At 42.6% G+C, this 23,199-nt stretch overlaps 3 protein-coding genes across 3 annotated transcripts; all 3 read right to left on the reverse strand.

The window, feature by feature from the left end:
- Positions 1-10,380: 10,380 nt before the first annotated feature.
- Positions 10,381-12,836, reverse strand: LOC147620371 (protein TIFY 10b-like). The gene is made up of 4 exons (XM_086825389.1): positions 12,713-12,836; positions 12,364-12,604; positions 12,164-12,221; positions 10,381-12,009 (listed from the first exon to the last, which is right to left on the reverse strand). The coding sequence occupies exons 1-4, from the start codon at positions 12,785-12,787 to the stop codon at positions 11,928-11,930; spliced, it is 456 nt and encodes a 151-aa protein (XP_086681515.1). The 5' UTR covers positions 12,788-12,836; the 3' UTR covers positions 10,381-11,927.
- Positions 12,837-15,303: 2,467 nt separating this feature from the next.
- LOC147620372 (protein TIFY 10b-like) lies at positions 15,304-17,759 on the reverse strand. The gene is made up of 4 exons (XM_086825390.1): positions 17,636-17,759; positions 17,287-17,527; positions 17,087-17,144; positions 15,304-16,932 (listed from the first exon to the last, which is right to left on the reverse strand). The coding sequence occupies exons 1-4, from the start codon at positions 17,708-17,710 to the stop codon at positions 16,851-16,853; spliced, it is 456 nt and encodes a 151-aa protein (XP_086681516.1). The 5' UTR covers positions 17,711-17,759; the 3' UTR covers positions 15,304-16,850.
- Positions 17,760-20,694: 2,935 nt separating this feature from the next.
- Positions 20,695-22,090, reverse strand: LOC147620373 (protein TIFY 10b-like). Its single transcript, XM_086824621.1, has 4 exons — positions 21,829-22,090; positions 21,480-21,720; positions 21,282-21,339; positions 20,695-21,127 (listed from the first exon to the last, which is right to left on the reverse strand). Exons 1-4 carry the CDS (start codon positions 21,940-21,942, stop codon positions 21,055-21,057), a joined length of 486 nt encoding a protein of 161 aa, XP_086680747.1. The 5' UTR covers positions 21,943-22,090; the 3' UTR covers positions 20,695-21,054.
- Between the last annotated feature and the right edge of the window lie 1,109 nt (positions 22,091-23,199).

The following is a 23,199-nucleotide window of genomic DNA, read 5'->3' on the forward strand; positions in this document are numbered from 1 at the left end:
TTCGTATGCAACTCATCTGGTACATGTACATAGGTAATACATCCAAAAACATTCAAGTGAGATGAATTAGGTTTCGTACCACTGAATTTTTCCTCTGGTGTCACATCATGTATGGCTGCGGGCAGGAGTCATGTTCATGATATAAACTGCTGTAGAAATAGCTTCAGCCCAATAGCTATGCGGGCATATTCTTCTCTGTCATCAATGCTCGTGCTATCTCTACAATGTGCTTGTTTTTTCACTCAGCAACTCCATTTCGTTTGCGGAGTGTTACAACTACATGTAAATTGTCTCTAAATTCCATTCTTTCACAAAACTAGAGAACTCATTGGAGAAGTATTCTCCCCCTCCATCTGGCCCTAGGCACTTTACATGCTTTCCTACCTGCTTTTCAGCCATCACTATGAAATGCTAAAAATGACTTCACTCTTCTCCTTCATGAAATACACCCACACTTTCCTCGTATGGTCATCAATGAATGTTATATATATAGTACCTGCAACCACCTAGACATAGTTTTTGTAGGCACCCATACATCTGAATGCACCACATCTATTACATTCCTGCTATTATTTCTATCATGTGAAAACACATGCTTTGTTTGCTTCCCAAATTGATATGCTTCACATACTTTCTACATGCCATCAGCTTTAAACTTAGGTAGCCCTGTTCGATTTCTTTAGTCTACATAGACTTCATTCTTTACACATTTACATGCCCCAATTCTCTTATGCCAAATGTCTGTATCTGCAACAATTCCTGAACCCTATGCAAACATTGCAGCTTTCACTTCAGGCATATTTACATCTAGTGTAAACATTCTGCCCACTCTATTGCCTTTTGTAACCAACCTGCACTTGTCTTTAAAGTCTTGACTTAACAACCATTAGGGTTAAAGCGGACTGGCAATCCTTCCTCAATCATATGGCCAACTAAAACCAGATTCTTTGTAATGTTTGGAACATGAATTACATCTCCAAAGGTACTTCACCTTACCATCCTGCATAGAAAATGGAAAATCTTTAACAAGGACAATTAGATGAGCAGTGTCATCCCCGGTTTTCAACAAAACTTGGTCTTTCAAGACTCTTCATTTCCTTGAACCACTCACCCCCATGACTTGTCATGTGATTCGAAGCACCTAAATCAATATACCATACATCATCCTTACATGCTGCTACATTATTTCCAAACACAACATTAACTACATGTTGCATAACAAACAACCTCTCATTATCCTCATTATTTCTGCTAGAGGACGCATAGTTATTTTGCTGCACTTTTTTATTTTGCATGTCATTCTGCTTCTTATAGCAATCTTCGTGCACATGTCCAAGCTTACCATAGTAAAAACAACCGCGTGTATCATTATGCTGCCTTTGCCAATTACCATGACCTCTTTGACTCCCCGTGCCTCTAAACTGATCTCTTTCACTTATGTGTTATTGTTGTGAATCCTGGAACTGTTGTTGCTGCTGCTGACCATAATTTTGATTACTTGTTCGGCCACCCACCACCTTGGCCATTTCCACGACCTCTACCCTGTCCTCTACTTGAACTTGTGTAGGAGGCCTGCTGCTCTGAATTGTTTTTGTTTTATGAAAACTGGTCTTCACCCAAACTCTTTTCTTCAATGATTAGCATTGACACCAAATCTGTAAAGTTGGGAATGTTCTCCTAAGTCTGAATAGATGTCTTGAATGCCTTGTATTGTGGCCCAAGACTACGTTAACACACTTCCACCTTATCATCATCATACAGAAACACCAATAGATGCAAGGGATTCCATAATGCCCTTGATCTTCAAGGCATAATCATTCACAGACATGTTTATCTTCTCCATAGTATGAAGCTCATTCTTTAACCAAATCTTTTGTGCCTTGGTGTTAGTTTTATACAGCTTCACCAAGGTGTCCCATGCCTCCTTGGGTGACTTGGCATCCTGTATATGCCTAATCATAGTGTCATGTATGTTAATAGAAAGCTAATACATGACTTTCCTTGCTCCTTGATTCCAATCCTTGTATTCTTTTACATCTGCAACAACAGTTGGATTAATCTCTGGTATCTCTAGTGCATCCTCTTGTTCACCTTTAATGTAGTCCCAATAGCCTTTTTCCATCAGGAAATTTGTTAATCTAAACCTCCAAGCATGGAAGTTGTTCTTGTCAAGCCTCTCTGCAACAATCTGGTTTATTTCATCATTTGACATCTTGTTTGCAACACAGACTCACCATAAATAGCACTTATGTTTGACCTACACAAGCTGTTGTATTCTCGGCACAGTGGTATTATGCTACACCCAAACTGTCACAACCAGTGACCTCAACTTGCATACATACACCCAATAGAACTCATAACACAACCAGTCTCTGAAAGGACAGTATAGTTGCCCTGCAGCTCCACTCCCACAAAGAAATCTCCTCAATCGGAGTTCATCTGCCCCGGTGCCTCCCGAATAGCTCTCCCAACAAGGGTGTAGTAGTAGCCAACACAAAGGGTGTAGTAGCCAACACAAAGGGGGAAGAGTAGGTGAAGCTCTTACTCTCTTACTGCTTCCTATTCTTCTCTTTCTTGTCGCTCAACTCCTTAGCATCAACTAGGCTCTGATACCATGAAAAGATGCAAGAAGGAAGAGAGATTGAGCTCTTACAAGCACACACACTCACACAAACCCTAGAAGAGAGCTTGAGCTCTTACAAGCACACACACACACTCACACAAACCCTAGAAGAGAACAGACAAGATGAGAGGCTAAAAATTGATCTTCTTCTTCTTTAACAAAAGAGGTCTACTAAAGAGATAAAGTGACTAACACACATACTAGAGTACATACAAGTGGTCCATAATGTGAACACGCTAAAGTGGTGTGGGGGGTAGGTGTGGGACTAGTCAGTGTAGTCCAACTCTAGAATCTCTGGCGAAGATATGTCGGTGCGAGCTACCAAACCTACCAGTGATGTAAACGTCGACCAGTCACACAGGCGCCTGATGAGTGTCAGCTCATGTTGATCTTGACATCTCAACAAAAGTTGGGACTGCCTTTTTAATTGATGTATTCATTTATCAGTAACAACTGTCTTTTAAATTGATGCTGTATACTAAGAGAGTAATCATTCCCGTATTATTGTAGTAGTGTTTAAGTGCGTAATACACTTGGCGACCACCACGATGTGCTCTTGATGATGCGGTTGCATGCGCATGCATTCACAGGGACCTCCTGATTTGGTGGTTCCTACTACTGGGCAGCCCGTGGCATCATCATACAGAGGATGATGTCGATGATCCGACGGATAATTCTTGTTCTTTTTCTTCGCAGTTGCTGGGGCCGGATGCAACTCCTAGCGGCAATCCCCCAGCTACGCAGCCATTCCTGTCCCCCTCCGCGTGTTCCGTGGGCATAGAGGTGGTCGCTAACTCCCTCAAGTTTACCAACTGCGGCAGTTCGATAGCTGTTCTCAGGACCAACACAGCCACCAGTGGTAGTTTCCCCAGCATAGCAGATGGCCCAGCCGCACGGACAGATTAAGTATGCAAAGTTTCACGGGAAATCTTTGAGGATCCGGATGCTCACATCCGGCAGTTTGAGAAGACATACAATCTTAATGTGCCACCCCCACTAGATCAATTACATATGGAATCCATGTTCGAGTCCACTCTGAGTGGGAAGGCTTCCCGATGGTTGGTGGAATACCCCGTGTATCATTTATAGACTTTTGATGCGATGAGGACGACGTTCTTGCGGCACTTTTGCATGGAAAAGACCGTCGCTCAAAATTTGGAAAACTGCGTGTGCTTAAGCAGGGCAAGTGCATAGTGGAGGAGTATGCAGCTCGGTTTCGGGTCATGTTGCAGCAGGTTCCTCAAAATCAACATCCAGCACAGGAGGTGCTCGATGACTCTTTTCTTAAGGGCTTGTCTAAGGATCTCCGTACAGCCTTAGCGACTATGGATAAGGTGGTGACGGCGCTACCAGATGTGATTGCAAGGGCAATCTTGGCCAAAGAATCTTTGGAGGACGAAATCACACCCAGCAGCCAAAATTCCAAAAAGAAGTCAGGGAAAGCTCATCTCATGTGAAGAAGCACAATACCTCTGAAGATTCAAATGAGGAGAGTCCAGATGAGGATTTTTCTGATAGTGGTAGTAGCGAAGATTCGGATGCTGAACCCGTGAAACCGACCACAGAGACCCACAAGGGCGGGAAGGTCAGCATGGTGGTGTCAGGGGAATCCTCCGCTGCTAAGTCGTTGAAAGAGGTCTGGTGCTCGACGTGCCGCAATACGGGTCATCCTGCTATGGAGTGTGCACTAAATAAGAAATGGTGTGCCATCTGTACTTCTAATTCTCATAATACCAGTGATTGCTATTATAATAGGATGGGCTAACGAGCTAGAGGCCCCATTCAATGGAAGGATAATGAGGAAAAAGATCCTGCAGTGGCATTTGCTCAAACAACGGGAGGTTCGGATAATTCCTATGGCTACTCTATTGGAGGCCGGGGTCAAGGAGGAGGCCGTGGTCGTGGGTCAGGGTGGTTGAGGTAGCAATCGACCACGCATTTGTTTGTTCTACATTGAGAAAGGGCATTGGCGAACGGAGTGCCCAGAGCTCGGGGGGTTCACCTAAAAATATGTAAGTATAGCACGTGAGTTCAAATGAGGGGTTTTTTAATTCAAAAATTTAAGGTAAATTTATAGAAATGCATTTACAAAAGGGGTTTTTTAATCGGTTTTGAAATAAAAAACCTGTTAGTCCAAATTAAGAAAAGGGGTCATTTTATTCATAAAAAATTCACAGGTAAGGGGCTTTTTAAATACCCCTTGAACGCACATGATACATAGGGTTTCTTAGTAGTGCACCCCTTGAGGCAACAACAGTATAGAGGGTTCAACAATCCTAGAAGATACAAGGAGGTTGGTGGTGTAGAGATTTGTACAAGATCTCCGGTTGAAGGCCATAAGAGCATCGCAGAAGAAGCCCCAGGCTCCCCACCACCATCTTCTTGACTCCCACACTTGATAGCTAATTGACACAAATGAATAAGTGTGTACAAAAGAATTGCTCATGGTGGTTAAGCCCCTCCATGGTTGAGGACTCGATGAGTACCCCAAGAAAAACATTATAGCGCTCCAAAATTTAAATTTGGCACATGCCTCAAATTCCCTCTCGATTTTCAATGCACGGGAGAGCATTCAAGTTAGCTCTAGGATGAGGTGGATACTGCAACAAAGGGAAGCAGCCCAAAGTGGAGAGGAACCATACAAGCCCCTTTGCTTACAACTGGAGGACATGGACGATGCCACAACCAGGCAAGTCGTAGTCCATGAGATATAAAAGGGCCTTTTACATTACTAAAAGCTAAAGTACACCTAGGTAGAAGAATACATGAAGCAAGGGGAGCGGGAGGATCATGAAATGGAAGCCTACATCTCTGACCTCAATATCCTTATTGCCTAGATGATGGAGCGCAATTTTCACATGCAAGTTTCTGCAAATCAATTATTGCAACAACATGCAAGTTTCTCAAACGAAGCTAAATGTGCAACTGATGGGAGAAATAGAGCAACTCACTAAGGAGGCGGAGAAAAAGTAGTGGGGGATCATAGACGCCAACAACGTTCTCACTCAATAGGTTCATGAGCTTGGCTCCCAAAAGCAAGTGACACTAGTAGTAGACAAGACCCGAACATGCAACTACTAATTCAAGTTGAGAGCAACACGAACAAGCAGAAAGATGAGATGGCAAAGCTGTAGGCTAAAACCCAAACCTAGCTACTCAATCTTCAAAAAAACCTCACCAACACCAAGGATGATTGCAAGGCCCTAGAGAACTCGCTAAAAGAAAAAGACACAGAGCTCAAGGCTATAGAAGCTGGGCTAAAAGCACACATGGCCGTATTAGTAGAAGGGCAGCTAGCACCAACCAAGGACATGTACAAGATTAGCTGTGAGAATTATGAGATCCAAGTTAAAGACCTTAAGGCAAAACTCCAAGATCTGCACGCCGAAATGGGAGTACTGTAGTAGAAAGAAAAGGATGGCCTCCTCCTACATAATGTCCAACTCTAAAATGCTCTTGCCACCAAAGGGAATTAGAAATAGGCTATGATTTGCAAGCTCAAGAAGCACAAATTAATGCCCTCCAACAATAGTTTTATCCACAATGATAACCCGCCCCAATCAAAGAAGACTATATATATAGTAAGCTAGTGGATAGTGTAGCCCCACTGGCTAACCTTCCAGTGGTTCCTCGAGCCTCTCTTCAAACATTTTCCCTCTTTTTTTCTTCACTAACGCTCTCTTTATGCTAATATAATATTGATTTAAGTGAGGAACTAACCTAGAGGGATTTAGCACTTATACACCAAAATACTACTTGCTACACCGATCCCATCAGTATTATCACTATGTTCACAGGGGACCTTTAACTTAACAAGGGTCATTCCATGTGTATGTACCCCTTACACCGCATTGTGCCTAACTTTCGGTCTTGGCGCCAGATACTAATTCACTCTACTAACTTTACCAAGGGGGAGGAGCCTATAGAACTCATGAAACCATTATCACCAATTCTTTTGTAGCTCCCCTTCCTAGAATTGAAGAAAGCCCTAATTGGATGCTAACATACGGTTGGGTAGAATATTGGGGCACCCACCACCAACACCTACTCTATAACATAATAGTAAAACTATATCATCCTTATGGTATTCTCTGACTTTTTGATCTCATTTGTGCACAATTACAAAACTTAATGACCACATTAGTCTATGACTTTGACCAAGTGCACATTAAGTATCCCTCATTCCCTAAGGAAGAAGATTTGCATATCTCACATGATCTCTTTATCACAAAGAAACCATTGTCACCTTACCATGATGGGGATAAGCATAAACAAGATGATGAGGATGACAACACCTATCCAATTATTAATCCAGTAACCTCTTACTTATCCACTATTTATGATAACAAAAATACGGATGATACTAGCACTCCATTAACTGAGAGTGACTCGTGTGCTTTGTCCTTTCACTTTCTCACACTAACACTCGCGCGCGAGGAACCACTTGTGGATGGCAAGCTAGAGGATGAAGCAGACACTACGCAACATGAATCAGATGTGGTTGGTTCTAAAATTGACCCCATCCCTCATCTCCCTACTCCCGAGTACAAGTAAATCACTCTACTAACTTTAGCAAGGGGGAGGAGCCTCGGTAGAGCTCATGAAACCATTATCACCAATTCTTTTGTAGCTCCCCTTCCTAGAATTGAAGAAAGCCTAAATTGGATGCTAACATACGGATGGGTAGAAACTTGGTGCACCCACCACCAACACCTACTATAACATATAGTAAAACTATATCATCCCTATGTGGTGCTCTTTGACTTTTTGATCTCATTTGTGCACACTTACAAAACTTAATGACCACATTAGTCTACGACTTTGAACAAGTGCACATTGAGTATCCCTCATTCCCTAAGGAAGAAGATTTGCATATCTCACATGATTTCTTTATCACAAAGAAACCATTGTCACCTTCCCATGATGGGGATAAGGATAAACAAGATGATGCGGATGACAACACCTATCCAATTATTAATCCAGTAACCTCTTACTTATCCACTATTTATGATAACAAAAATACGGATGATACTAGCACTCCATTAACTGAGAGTGACTCGTGTGCTTTGTCCTTTGACTTTCTCACACTAACACTCGCGCGCGAGGAACCACGTGTGGATGGCAAGCTAGAGGATGAAGCAGACACTACGCAACATGAATCAGATGTGGTTGGTTCTACAATTGACCCCATCCCTGATCCCTACTCCCGAGTACAAGTAAATCACTCTACTAACTTTAGCAAGGGGGAGGAGCCTCGGTAGAACTCATGAAACCATTATCACCAATTCTTTTGTAGCTCCCCTTCCTAGAATTGAAGAAAGCCTAAATTGGATGCTAACATACGGATGGGTAGAAACTTGGTGCACCCACCACCAACACCTACTATAACATAATAGTAAAACTATATCATCCCTATGTGGTGTTCTTTGACTTTTTGATCTCATTTGTGCACACTTACAAAACTTAATGACCACATTAGTCTACGACTTTGAACAAGTGCACATTGAGTATCCCTCATTCCCTAAGGAAGAAGATTTGCATATCTCACATGATTTCTTTATCACAAAGAAACCATTGTCACCTTCCCATGATGGGGATAAGGATAAACAAGATGATGAGGATGACAACACCTATCCAATTATTAATCCAATAACCTCTTACTTATCCACTATTTATGATAACAAAAATACGGATGATACTAGCACTCCATTAACTGAGAGTGACTCCCGTGTTTTGTCCTTTGATTTTCTCACTAACACTCTCGCCTGTGAGAGGAACCACTCGTGGATGGCAAGCCAGATGATGAAGTAGACACTACGCAACATGAATCAGATGTGGTTGGTTCTACAATTGACCCCATCCCTGATCTCCCTACTCCCGAGTACAAGTAAATCACTCTACTAACTTTAGCAAGGGGGAGGAGCCTCGGTAGAACTCATGAAACCATTATCACCAATTTTTTTGTGGCTCCCCTTCCTAGAATTGAAGAAAGCCTAAATTGGATGCTAACATACGGATGGGTAGAAACTTGGTGCACCCACCACCAACACCTACTATAACATAATAGTAAAACTATATCATCCCTATGTGGTATTCTTTGACTTTTTGATCTCATTTGTGCACACTTACAAAACTTAATGACCACATTAGTCTACGACTTTGACCAAGTGCACATTGAGTATCCCTCATTCCCTAGGGAAGAAGATTTGCATATCTTACAGGATTTCTTTATCACAAAGAAACCATTGTCACCTTCCCATGATGGGGATAGGGATAAACAAGATGATGAGGATAACAACACCTATCCAATTATTAATCCAATAACCTCTTACTTATCCACTATTTATGATAACAAAAATACGGATGATACTAGCACTCCATTAACTGAGAGTGACTCCCGTGTTTTGTCCTTTGATTTTCTCACTAACACTCTCACCCGTGAGAGGAACCACTCGTGGATGGCAAGCCAGATGATGAAGTAGACACTACGCAACATGAATAAGATGTGGTTGGTTCTACAATTGACCCCATCCTTGATCTCCCTACTCCGAAGTACAAGCAAATCATCATAAGAGGGAATCCACTTTTGAAGCCTCATCTAATGCGACAAGATCTCTTGCAAATAACTCATGTCGACCCCACCACTCCAATCCAAGCCAATGCATATGCCAAAGGGTCCCGCCCACTCATGTACCGTACCCTCTAGTTGGTGAGAGAAGCTGGATGCAAGAGAGCTAGCGCACATGGAGCACCAAGAATCCTTGTGGTCCGATGTGGGTGAAGGTTCTAGGCTAGCTAACCCGTGGGGCTGACAGACTTACTCAAGATCAGAATAGTCATATTTGTGATCGCCGACGCCTACAAGCGATGGGTGTGGTGCAAGTATACAGTTGAGTCACGAGGTGGCCCATGAAGAAATACATGATGATGATGATGGCTAAGTTGCGATTGCCAACTTTGGTATCTAGCCACCCTCGATATTTCCCTTCCTCTCGCCATCAAAGAATATGCAGATATAAACAAGGCACTTGCATGTGGACCCCCTGCTCATGCCAATCAAACAAAGGTTCACCGCTAGTGATATTGTTTTTTCTGTGATACAGTGAGAAGTTTATTTTCTTTAAAAAAAGCTTTTGTAATTTTATTGTATAGTCACAAGATGGCTGCATATCAAATAGATTCAATAATCAACCTAGAACAAGAAGAGGACCTTACAGGGATTATTGCATGTGGGTGTAACTCCAAAGATAGTTATCTAACTTTTTGATAGGAATCAAGAATTGGAGGAAAGAATGAGGGCCATGCGCGTTCGAGTTTTCATGGATTTGAATGAAGAAGAAGGGGGTGGCCGAGAAGATGGAGAGATGGAAGATCGTCTAAATTTTGATGGTAGACAAGGTTAACGCGAGAAGGGCAAGGCGCAAGAAAATTCTGACAATGAGTGGTAATAAGAACCTGGTGAAGTTCCCATAAGCTTACAACCGAGAGCTGCTGAATAGGTTGGGTTCGATCTTACAATACATTGAGCTATTAAGGGAGTTGCAGGATAGAGTCAAGGCCATGGAAACTGCAATGGATATGGACTTAAATATGATCATGTAGATGACTTTACCCTTAAGAACGTTACAAATAAAAGGTCATTACCAACCATTTATGGGAAGGAGAAGAGAAGAAGAAGCATGGATTGAGCATCTTGAAGATTATTTTCAAACCTGCAACTTGTGATGAAGCTAAGGCAGCTTCAATAGTGATGAAGCTAAGGCAAAGACAGCAATACCTTTAAGGAGAGTAACTTTGATACATTGAATCAACAAAGACAACAGTTCATGCTTACAACTGTCCATGAAAGGCAGGCAATTCCAAATCCATCCATTGTAGCTACTGTCAAGTTCTTTAAACTCATCATTCTTCTTATTGACTTTCAAGATGATTATGTTCATAGCTACAACAGGGAAGGCATGCACTTTGATCTTAAAAAAGGGCTCTCGAACAGTGGCTTCATGTATTATTATCATCTCCTCTGCTTCCTGCCCTCTTACATTCAAACAACATTTGAGGACATGATCGACACAAATTTTACTCTGATTCCTACACTGCACCCTTTGGGTTCTCCAAACACGAAAGAGCCGCTATGAGGAATATGTGTGGGATAGCAAGCCTTGTGGGGGCATGGCATTAAGATTTCAATTTATTTTGCTATGAAGGCTCACTATCACAAAGGTATATAGCCAATTGACACAAATGAATAAAGATTTGAGTGTGTACAAAAGAATTGCTCATGGTGGTTAAGCCAGGCTTTAAATTTGGCACCTAAGTCTAGGTGCCATATAAAATCTAGTGGCACTTTTGCCATCAACCATGGGTGTCAAAATGTCACCTTTGGCTAAAATTTTGAGTGCCTCTTTTAATAACAAACCACTTTACTTTGAGTAATGAAAATATATTAGTTTTGTAAGTGCATTAAGCTTTCACAATTCAAAAGAGGTCTTCTCAACACACAAAATACATTATAGCAAGAGAATTTTAAAGGCATCATAAATTATTGAAGACTTTCACCACTATTTTGAGTGTCCGAGAGCCTGCAGCTCCCCAGTGCTCAGCCGCTTATAGGCTTTGCAGTCTTGGAATTCACGAGAGTCGTCGGACACGAGGGCTCTAATTCGTGGCACCACGCCGCGGCCCAACTGTGTGTCACACAAAAGCTATAATTTGCTCGCAAAACCACCCGTCTCCAATTTAATGCAGGCTATGATGTCGCTGCTTAATTAGCTCTAATTCCACGATAAAACATATATATTTACTATATCATGTATATTTACTATATTATGTATATTATATAGGATATATACCCCTGGTCACTTAGACCCCTAAGGCTAGGTGCCATTGGGCACTTCCCTTGTTTTTTCAAAGTGCCACGTTGGCACTTTTATCAGAAAACGGAGGTGCCATTTGGCACTTGAAATTGTGAAAGGCTCCCGTATGGGTGCCAAATTTAAAGCATGGGTTAAGCCCCTCCATGGTTGAGGACTCGATGAGTACCCCAAGAAAAACATTGTAGCCCTCCAAAATTTGGCACATGCCGCAAAGTCGAAGAAGGGTTGCCTCTCAATTTTCAAAGGAGGCAGACAGCTGAGCTTACTATACATTTTCTTTCTAAAGCCACGCGTTTGTTTTGGAGTTCCCTTCAACGGTCCCGATACGACGGGACTCGGGAGCCTTTAAATCGTGGACCTTGAAGGTTGGCCTTTTGTCAAGCGAATCACTTCAGGCCACGTGTGGGTCTTCCTCGGTCGGCGGCGACTCCTCAGAAGAGCTTGATCTTCTTGCAGCAGGGGGGGCTACATGAAACTTCGACTGTTGATGATTCTTTGAGTTTTGCATCGACTCTGCAAAATCAATCAGAACCTCACATGAATCAATAATGCTCTTCCAACCCCAAAAAAAGAAAAAAAAACCCCAAACCGACTCCGGCCGAAGTACACAATATGGGAGCAAAATCAGGATCAGACGGGCGTATTAATGGATTGGATTTGATTATACCTGTCTTCTCGCTTCTCCAGAAAGCGGGCAAGCGATGCCTTCCTCGCGAATGGAAGTTCTGCAAACAGTATTACGCACGGAAAGGTCAGAAGGCGGCCAACAACACACACACACACACACACACAGTACACAGAGGGAGAGAGGGAGAGAGGGAGAGAGAGGCGAAGAGATCAGAGAGTAGTCATGTCAGGCATGCATACCAGCTTGGGATCGCTTGATTACAGGCTGCTGCAGCCGCTGCTTTCTTTCTACTTGTGTGATCGTGTATGGAGGAGGTGCGGAGGATCTAGATCGCACCTCACCGACATTGTTAGCTGTACTACTGGGCTCTGTGTCGATCATCGCCTGCGGCGCGGGCTTAGTCGACGAGCTGGGTCTATTATCGCAACCACTTCTACTGCTGTTGTTGCCATTCGAGAGAAGCAGCATGATAGCATTTGCCTGCAGGTGAGCGCTCTCATGTTAGCCTAAACTAGTAGGCACATTAAGAACAATGCGCCGTCCATTCTACTAATTAATGACGTGTGTTATAAAAATATGATTGATTACCTTGTCGGCCGGCACATCCTCGTATACGTTCACCTTGCCCGAGTAGAAGATTGTAAGCTGGCCTAGGCCGCCCATCGACAGATGACGTAGGGTTTCACCAAGGAAGGTAGAGCTGGGGAGATGGTTCCAGCTCCCCTTCCTAGAATTGAAGAAAGCCTAAATTGGATGCTAACATACGGATGGGTAGAAACTTGGTGCACCCACCACCAACACCTACTATAACATAATAGTAAAACTATATCATCCCTATGTGGTGTTCTTTGACTTTTTGATCTCATTTGTGCACACTTACAAAACTTAATGACCACATTAGTCTACGACTTTGAACAAGTGCACATTGAGTATCCCTCATTCCCTAAGGAAGAAGATTTGCATATCTCACATGATTTCTTTATCACAAAGAAACCATTGTCACCTTCCCATGATGGGGATAAGGATAAACAAGATGATGAGGATGACAACACCTATCCAATTATTAATCCAATAACCTCTTACTTATCCACTATTTATGATAACAAAAATACGGATGATACTAGCACTCCATTAACTGAGAGTGACTCCCGTGTTTTGTCCTTTGATTTTCTCACTAACACTCTCGCCTGTGAGAGGAACCACTCGTGGATGGCAAGCCAGATGATAAAGTAGACACTACGCAACATGAATCAGATGTGGTTGGTTCTACAATTGACCCCATCCCTGATCTCCCTACTCCCGAGTACAAGTAAATCACTCTACTAACTTTAGCAAGGGGGAGGAGCCTCGGTAGAACTCATGAAACCATTATCACCAATTTTTTTGTGGCTCCCCTTCCTAGAATTGAAGAAAGCCTAAATTGGATGCTAACATACGGATGGGTAGAAACTTGGTGCACCCACCACCAACACCTACTATAACATAATAGTAAAACTATATCATCCCTATGTGGTATTCTTTGACTTTTTGATCTCATTTGTGCACACTTACAAAACTTAATGACCACATTAGTCTACGACTTTGACCAAGTGCACATTGAGTATTCCTCATTCCCTAGGGAAGAAGATTTGCATATCTTACAGGATTTCTTTATCACAAAGAAACCATTGTCACCTTCCCATGATGGGGATAGGGATAAACAAGATGATGAGGATAACAACACCTATCCAATTATTAATCCAATAACCTCTTACTTATCCACTATTTATGATAACAAAAATACGGATGATACTAGCACTCCATTAACTGAGAGTGACTCCCGTGTTTTGTCCTTTGATTTTCTCACTAACACTCTCACCCGTGAGAGGAACCACTCGTGGATGGCAAGCCAGATGATGAAGTAGACACTACGCAACATGAATAAGATGTGGTTGGTTCTACAATTGACCCCATCCTTGATCTCCCTACTCCGAAGTACAAGCAAATCATCATAAGAGGGAATCCACTTTTGAAGCCTCATCTAATGCGACAAGATCTCTTGCAAATAACTCATGTCGACCCCACCACTCCAATCCAAGCCAATGCATATGCCAAAGGGTCCCGCCCACTCATGTACCGTACCCTCTAGTTGGTGAGAGAAGCTGGATGCAAGAGAGCTAGCGCACATGGAGCACCAAGAATCCTTGTGGTCCGATGTGGGTGAAGGTTCTAGGCTAGCTAACCCGTGGGGCTGACAGACTTACTCAAGATCAGAATAGTCATATTTGTGATCGCCGACGCCTACAAGCGATGGGTGTGGTGCAAGTATACAGTTGAGTCACGAGGTGGCCCATGAAGAAATACATGATGATGATGATGGCTAAGTTGCGATTGCCAACTTTGGTATCTAGCCACCCTCGATATTTCCCTTCCTCTCGCCATCAAAGAATATGCAGATATAAACAAGGCACTTGCATGTGGACCCCCTGCTCATGCCAATCAAACAAAGGTTCACCGCTAGTGATATTGTTTTTTCTGTGATACAGTGAGAAGTTTATTTTCTTTAAAAAAAGCTTTTGTAATTTTATTGTATAGTCACAAGATGGCTGCATATCAAATAGATTCAATAATCAACCTAGAACAAGAAGAGGACCTTACAGGGATTATTGCATGTGGGTGTAACTCCAAAGATAGTTATCTAACTTTTTGATAGGAATCAAGAATTGGAGGAAAGAATGAGGGCCATGCGCGTTCGAGTTTTCATGGATTTGAATGAAGAAGAAGGGGGTGGCCGAGAAGATGGAGAGATGGAAGATCGTCTAAATTTTGATGGTAGACAAGGTTAACGCGAGAAGGGCAAGGCGCAAGAAAATTCTGACAATGAGTGGTAATAAGAACCTGGTGAAGTTCCCATAAGCTTACAACCGAGAGCTGCTGAATAGGTTGGGTTCGATCTTACAATACATTGAGCTATTAAGGGAGTTGCAGGATAGAGTCAAGGCCATGGAAACTGCAATGGATATGGACTTAAATATGATCATGTAGATGACTTTACCCTTAAGAACGTTACAAATAAAAGGTCATTACCAACCATTTATGGGAAGGAGAAGAGAAGAAGAAGCATGGATTGAGCATCTTGAAGATTATTTTCAAACCTGCAACTTGTGATGAAGCTAAGGCAGCTTCAATAGTGATGAAGCTAAGGCAAAGACAGCAATACCTTTAAGGAGAGTAACTTTGATACATTGAATCAACAAAGACAACAGTTCATGCTTACAACTGTCCATGAAAGGCAGGCAATTCCAAATCCATCCATTGTAGCTACTGTCAAGTTCTTTAAACTCATCATTCTTCTTATTGACTTTCAAGATGATTATGTTCATAGCTACAACAGGGAAGGCATGCACTTTGATCTTAAAAAAGGGCTCTCGAACAGTGGCTTCATGTATTATTATCATCTCCTCTGCTTCCTGCCCTCTTACATTCAAACAACATTTGAGGACATGATCGACACAAATTTTACTCTGATTCCTACACTGCACCCTTTGGGTTCTCCAAACACGAAAGAGCCGCTATGAGGAATATGTGTGGGATAGCAAGCCTTGTGGGGGCATGGCATTAAGATTTCAATTTATTTTGCTATGAAGGCTCACTATCACAAAGGTATATAGCCAATTGACACAAATGAATAAAGATTTGAGTGTGTACAAAAGAATTGCTCATGGTGGTTAAGCCAGGCTCTAAATTTGGCACCTAAGTCTAGGTGCCATATAAAATCTAGTGGCACTTTTGCCATCAACCATGGGTGTCAAAATGTCACCTTTGGCTAAAATTTTGAGTGCCTCTTTTAATAACAAACCACTTTACTTTGAGTAATGAAAATATATTAGTTTTGTAAGTGCATTAAGCTTTCACAATTCAAAAGAGGTCTTCTCAACACACAAAATACATTATAGCAAGAGAATTTTAAAGGCATCATAAATTATTGAAGACTTTCACCACTATTTTGAGTGTCCGAGAGCCTGCAGCTCCCCAGTGCTCAGCCGCTTATAGGCTTTGCAGTCTTGGAATTCACGAGAGTCGTCGGACACGAGGGCTCTAATTCGTGGCACCACGCCGCGGCCCAACTGTGTGTCACACAAAAGCTATAATTTGCTCGCAAAACCACCCGTCTCCAATTTAATGCAGGCTATGATGTCGCTGCTTAATTAGCTCTAATTCCACGATAAAACATATATATTTACTATATCATGTATATTTACTATATTATGTATATTATATAGGATATATACCCCTGGTCACTTAGACCCCTAAGGCTAGGTGCCATTGGGCACTTCCCTTGTTTTTTCAAAGTGCCACGTTGGCACTTTTATCAGAAAACGGAGGTGCCATTTGGCACTTGAAATTGTGAAAGGCTCCCGTATGGGTGCCAAATTTAAAGCATGGGTTAAGCCCCTCCATGGTTGAGGACTCGATGAGTACCCCAAGAAAAACATTGTAGCCCTCCAAAATTTGGCACATGCCGCAAAGTCGAAGAAGGGTTGCCTCTCAATTTTCAAAGGAGGCAGACAGCTGAGCTTACTATACATTTTCTTTCTAAAGCCACGCGTTTGTTTTGGAGTTCCCTTCAACGGTCCCGATACGACGGGACTCGGGAGCCTTTAAATCGTGGACCTTGAAGGTTGGCCTTTTGTCAAGCGAATCACTTCAGGCCACGTGTGGGTCTTCCTCGGTCGGCGGCGACTCCTCAGAAGAGCTTGATCTTCTTGCAGCAGGGGGGGCTACATGAAACTTCGACTGTTGATGATTCTTTGAGTTTTGCATCGACTCTGCAAAATCAATCAGAACCTCACATGAATCAATAATGCTCTTCCAACCCCAAAAAAAGAAAAAAAAACCCCAAACCGACTCCGGCCGAAGTACACAATATGGGAGCAAAATCAGGATCAGACGGGCGTATTAATGGATTGGATTTGATTATACCTGTCTTCTCGCTTCTCCAGAAAGCGGGCAAGCGATGCCTTCCTCGCGAATGGAAGTTCTGCAAACAGTATTACGCACGGAAAGGTCAGAAGGCGGCCAACAACACACACACACACACACACACAGTACACAGAGGGAGAGAGGGAGAGAGGGAGAGAGAGGCGAAGAGATCAGAGAGTAGTCATGTCAAGCATGCATACCAGCTTGGGATCGCTTGATTACAGGCTGCTGCAGCCGCTGCTTTCTTTCTACTTGTGTGATCGTGTATGGAGGAGGTGCGGAGGATCTAGATCGCACCTCACCGACATTGTTAGCTGTACTACTGGGCTCTGTGTCGATCATCGCCTGCGGCGCGGGCTTAGTCGACGAGCTGGGTCTATTATCGCAACCACTTCTACTGCTGTTGTTGCCATTCGAGAGAAGCAGCATGATAGCATTTGCCTGCAGGTGAGCGCTCTCATGTTAGCCTAAACTAGTAGGCACATTAAGAACAATGCGCCGTCCATTCTACTAATTAATGACGTGTGTTATAAAAATATGATTGATTACCTTGTCGGCCGGCACATCCTCGTATACGTTCACCTTGCCCGAGTAGAAGATTGTAAGCTGGCCTAGGCCGCCCATCGACAGATGACGTAGGGTTTCACCAAGGAAGGTAGAGCTGGGGAGATGGTTCCAGCTCCCCTTCCTAGAATTGAAGAAAGCCTAAATTGGATGCTAACATACGGATGGGTAGAAACTTGGTGCACCCACCACCAACACCTACTATAACATAATAGTAAAACTATATCATCCCTATGTGGTGTTCTTTGACTTTTTGATCTCATTTGTGCACACTTACAAAACTTAATGACCACATTAGTCTACGACTTTGAACAAGTGCACATTGAGTATCCCTCATTCCCTAAGGAAGAAGATTTGCATATCTCACATGATTTCTTTATCACAAAGAAACCATTGTCACCTTCCCATGATGGGGATAAGGATAAACAAGATGATGAGGATGACAACACCTATCCAATTATTAATCCAATAACCTCTTACTTATCCACTATTTATGATAACAAAAATACGGATGATACTAGCACTCCATTAACTGAGAGTGACTCCCGTGTTTTGTCCTTTGATTTTCTCACTAACACTCTCGCCTGTGAGAGGAACCACTCGTGGATGGCAAGCCAGATGATAAAGTAGACACTACGCAACATGAATCAGATGTGGTTGGTTCTACAATTGACCCCATCCCTGATCTCCCTACTCCCGAGTACAAGTAAATCACTCTACTAACTTTAGCAAGGGGGAGGAGCCTCGGTAGAACTCATGAAACCATTATCACCAATTTTTTTGTGGCTCCCCTTCCTAGAATTGAAGAAAGCCTAAATTGGATGCTAACATACGGATGGGTAGAAACTTGGTGCACCCACCACCAACACCTACTATAACATAATAGTAAAACTATATCATCCCTATGTGGTATTCTTTGACTTTTTGATCTCATTTGTGCACACTTACAAAACTTAATGACCACATTAGTCTACGACTTTGACCAAGTGCACATTGAGTATTCCTCATTCCCTAGGGAAGAAGATTTGCATATCTTACAGGATTTCTTTATCACAAAGAAACCATTGTCACCTTCCCATGATGGGGATAGGGATAAACAAGATGATGAGGATAACAACACCTATCCAATTATTAATCCAATAACCTCTTACTTATCCACTATTTATGATAACAAAAATACGGATGATACTAGCACTCCATTAACTGAGAGTGACTCCCGTGTTTTGTCCTTTGATTTTCTCACTAACACTCTCACCCGTGAGAGGAACCACTCGTGGATGGCAAGCCAGATGATGAAGTAGACACTACGCAACATGAATAAGATGTGGTTGGTTCTACAATTGACCCCATCCTTGATCTCCCTACTCCGAAGTACAAGCAAATCATCATAAGAGGGAATCCACTTTTGAAGCCTCATCTAATGCGACAAGATCTCTTGCAAATAACTCATGTCGACCCCACCACTCCAATCCAAGCCAATGCATATGCCAAAGGGTCCCGCCCACTCATGTACCGTACCCTCTAGTTGGTGAGAGAAGCTGGATGCAAGAGAGCTAGCGCACATGGAGCACCAAGAATCCTTGTGGTCCGATGTGGGTGAAGGTTCTAGGCTAGCTAACCCGTGGGGCTGACAGACTTACTCAAGATCAGAATAGTCATATTTGTGATCGCCGACGCCTACAAGCGATGGGTGTGGTGCAAGTATACAGTTGAGTCACGAGGTGGCCCATGAAGAAATACATGATGATGATGATGGCTAAGTTGCGATTGCCAACTTTGGTATCTAGCCACCCTCGATATTTCCCTTCCTCTCGCCATCAAAGAATATGCAGATATAAACAAGGCACTTGCATGTGGACCCCCTGCTCATGCCAATCAAACAAAGGTTCACCGCTAGTGATATTGTTTTTTCTGTGATACAGTGAGAAGTTTATTTTCTTTAAAAAAAGCTTTTGTAATTTTATTGTATAGTCACAAGATGGCTGCATATCAAATAGATTCAATAATCAACCTAGAACAAGAAGAGGACCTTACAGGGATTATTGCATGTGGGTGTAACTCCAAAGATAGTTATCTAACTTTTTGATAGGAATCAAGAATTGGAGGAAAGAATGAGGGCCATGCGCGTTCGAGTTTCCATGGATTTGAATGAAGAAGAAGGGGGTGGCCGAGAAGATGGAGAGATGGAAGATCGTCTAAATTTTGATGGTAGACAAGGTTAACGCGAGAAGGGCAAGGCGCAAGAAAATTCTGACAATGAGTGGTAATAAGAACCTGGTGAAGTTCCCATAAGCCCACAACCGAGAGCTGCTGAATAGGTTGGGTTCGATCTTACAATACATTGAGCTATTAAGGGAGTTGCAGGATAGAGTCAAGGCCATGGAAACTGCAATGGATATGGACTTAAATATGATCATGTAGATGACTTTACCCTTAAGAACGTTACAAATAAAAGGTCATTACCAACCATTTATGGGAACGAGAAGAGAAGAAGAAGCATGGATTGAGCATCTTGAAGATTATTTTCAAACCTGCAACTTGTGATGAAGCTAAGGCAGCTTCAATAGTGATGAAGCTAAGGCAAAGACAGCAATACCTTTGAGGAGAGTAACTTTGATACATTGAATCAACAAAGACAACAGTTCATGCTTACAACTGTCCATGAAAGGCAGGCAATTCCAAATCCATCCATTGTAGCTACTGTCAAGTTCTTTAAACTCATCATTCTTCTTATTGACTTTCAAGATGATTATGTTCATAGCTACAACAGGGAAGGCATGCACTTTGATCTTAAAAAAGGGCTCTCGAACAGTGGCTTCATGTATTATTATCATCTCCTCTGCTTCCTGCCCTCTTACATTCAAACAACATTTGAGGACATGATCGACACAAATTTTACTCTGATTCCTACACTGCACCCTTTGGGTTCTCCAAACACGAAAGAGCCGCTATGAGGAATATGTGTGGGATAGCAAGCCTTGTGGGGGCATGGCATTAAGATTTCAATTTATTTTGCTATGAAGGCTCACTATCACAAAGGTATATAGCCAATTGACACAAATGAATAAAGATTTGAGTGTGTACAAAAGAATTGCTCATGGTGGTTAAGCCCCTCCATGGTTGAGGACTCGATGAGTACCCCAAGAAAAACATTGTAGCCCTCCAAAATTTGGCACATGCCGCAAAGTCGAAGAAGGGTTGCCTCTCAATTTTCAAAGGAGGCAGACAGCTGAGCTTACTATACATTTTCTTTTTAAAGCCACGCGTTTGTTTTGGAGTTCCCTTCAACGGTCCCGATACGACGGGACTCGGGAGCCTTTAAATCGTGGACCTTGAAGGTTGGCCTTTTGTCAAGCGAATCACTTCAGGCCACGTGTGGGTCTTCCTCGGTCGGCGGCGACTCCTCAGAAGAGCTTGATCTTCTTGCAGCAACATGAAACTTCGACTGTTGATGATTCTTTGAGTTTTGCATCGACTCTGCAAAATCAATCAGAACCTCACATGAATCAATAATGCTCTTCCAACCCCAAAAAAAGAAAAAAAAACCCCAAACCGACTCCGGCCGAAGTACACAATATGGGAGCAAAATCAGGATCAGACGGGCGTATTAATGGATTGGATTTGATTATACCTGTCTTTTCGCTTCTCCAGAAAGCGGGCAAGCGATGCCTTCCTCGCGAATGGAAGTTCTGCAAACAGTATTACGCACGGAAAGGTCAGAAGGCGGCCAACAACACACACACACACACACACAGTACACAGAGGGAGAGAGGGAGAGAGGGAGAGAGAGGCGAAGAGATCAGAGAGTAGTCATGTCAAGCATGCATACCAGCTTGGGATCGCTTGATTACAGGCTGCTGCAGCCGCTGCTTTCTTTCTACTTGTGTGATCGTGTATGGAGGAGGTGCGGAGGATCTAGATCGCACCTCACCGACATTGTTAGCTGTACTACTGGGCTCTGTGTCGATCATCGCCTGCGGCGCGGGCTTAGTCGACGAGCTGGGTCTATTATCGCAACCACTTCTACTGCTGTTGTTGCCATTCGAGAGAAGCAGCATGATAGCATTTGCCTGCAGGTGAGCGCTCTCATGTTAGCCTAAACTAGTAGGCACATTAAGAACAATGCGCCGTCCATTCTACTAATTAATGACGTGTGTTATAAAAATATGATTGATTACCTTGTCGGCCGGCACATCCTCGTATACGTTCACCTTGCCCGAGTAGAAGATTGTAAGCTGGCCTAGGCCGCCCATCGACAGATGACGTAGGGTTTCTCCAGCTCCTCCGGACATGCTGCTGTTATAACTGTTGATTTGTGGACGAAGAGTGAGGACAGAAGAGTGGACGGAAAAAAAAAACTATGGACGGACGAAATTTGCCGGAATGGTGAATATATCTATTAGGAAGTAGAATTCTCTCTGTGGTGTGGTTGTGTTTGGATTAGCTGCCTACCGCCAAGGCGTGGATAGCAGCTTTTTATATACAACAAGTGGACGCGTAATGGCACCAAAAGCAACAGCACATGCCTACAGAAACACGTGCTTAAGCCTTTTAGACTCGTGGTGCCTTGTCTACAGGGTTGGTTGTTGACAGGCTGGGAGGAGTCTGGCCAATGAAACTTTACTATGTTGGTGGTGCGCCCCGGCGGAGGCAATTTCTCCACATGCATTGCATTTTGCTTATGTAACGTGTCTTTGTTTCATTGAACATGCACCCCATAATTCAGGGTTCGGGAAATATTTTTTAATGAACCGGCCATGAATCCTCCTCGCTACAAGTTGAACAGGTATTTCAAAATTTTAGGCGGCATGATTCTCTTCATACAAGAATGAAGAATCTCAGTCCCTCTTGCTACTTGAAGAAGGCGGACCATATCCTTCTACGACTTTTCTAAACCATCATAACATGCATTTCATAATGTACATGTGCTATAAAATTTAAACTTAAATATGCTATCCTTCTACGACTTTTCTAAACCATCATAATATGCATTTCATAGTGTATATGTGCTATAACATTTAAACCTTAAGATGCTGCATTTTGCCATTGATACAACTTCACATAGTTGAAATAAAGAGACTAGAAATCATACTTGAAAGAAGCAAGCAAGCATGTTTCCAATCTTGGTATGACATCTCCGTAAACGTTTAGTGGTTGTTGCTAAGCACCATTGCTCTTTGAAGAGAAAAAGGTTCCTGTACATGCATTTGAAAAAGTTTATCTATTCACAATGAAGCATGCACATTCTATAAAACTATGTTACTTATACTTCTAAGATAATTTGACATCCTTAAGAACTACATACAGATGCCAAGCCTATCAAGTTAGAGGATGAAGATTGAGGTATAGAGGAGCCCTTACCAAGACTTGAAGCACTTAAAGTACTTTCAATACTATACAAACCTGCAAGGCAACTCATTTGATAGGTTTACTTCTGGGGTTTACTAAACTCAATATAAGCAATCATGATGATAATAAAGTAGTATCATTATGCATTCTTACTTGAAAGTTGAAACACCCTAAAACAACTAGCTCTACACACACACACA

Source organism: Cibotium barometz, chromosome 31 (assembly GCF_041138505.1).
Source record: "Cibotium barometz isolate CiBa-2024 chromosome 31, ASM4113850v1, whole genome shotgun sequence".
Lineage (NCBI taxonomy): Eukaryota > Viridiplantae > Streptophyta > Polypodiopsida > Cyatheales > Cibotiaceae > Cibotium > Cibotium barometz.

What these genes read in the sequence shown, in the direction of transcription:
- LOC147620372 (XM_086825390.1), bottom strand. Translation starts at nt 17,710, where the DNA reads ATGGGCGGCCTAGGCCAGCTTACAATCTTCTACTCGGGCAAGGTGAAC. An exon ending in AATCAAGCGATCCCAAGCTG is followed by an intron (nt 17,145 to 17,286) that starts GTATGCATGCTT and finishes TACTGTTTGCAG; the next exon opens with AACTTCCATTCGCGAGGAAG. An exon ending in CTGGAGAAGCGAGAAGACAG is followed by an intron (nt 16,933 to 17,086) that starts GTATAATCAAAT and finishes TTGATTTTGCAG; the next exon opens with AGTCGATGCAAAACTCAAAG.
- LOC147620371 (XM_086825389.1), bottom strand. Translation starts at nt 12,787, where the DNA reads ATGGGCGGCCTAGGCCAGCTTACAATCTTCTACTCGGGCAAGGTGAAC. An exon ending in AATCAAGCGATCCCAAGCTG is followed by an intron (nt 12,222 to 12,363) that starts GTATGCATGCCT and finishes TACTGTTTGCAG; the next exon opens with AACTTCCATTCGCGAGGAAG. An exon ending in CTGGAGAAGCGAGAAGACAG is followed by an intron (nt 12,010 to 12,163) that starts GTATAATCAAAT and finishes TTGATTTTGCAG; the next exon opens with AGTCGATGCAAAACTCAAAG.
- LOC147620373 (XM_086824621.1), bottom strand. Translation starts at nt 21,942, where the DNA reads ATGTCCGGAGGAGCTGGAGAAACCCTACGTCATCTGTCGATGGGCGGC. An exon ending in AGGATGTGCCGGCCGACAAG is followed by an intron (nt 21,721 to 21,828) that starts GTAATCAATCAT and finishes GCTCACCTGCAG; the next exon opens with GCAAATGCTATCATGCTGCT. An exon ending in CTGGAGAAGCGAAAAGACAG is followed by an intron (nt 21,128 to 21,281) that starts GTATAATCAAAT and finishes TTGATTTTGCAG; the next exon opens with AGTCGATGCAAAACTCAAAG.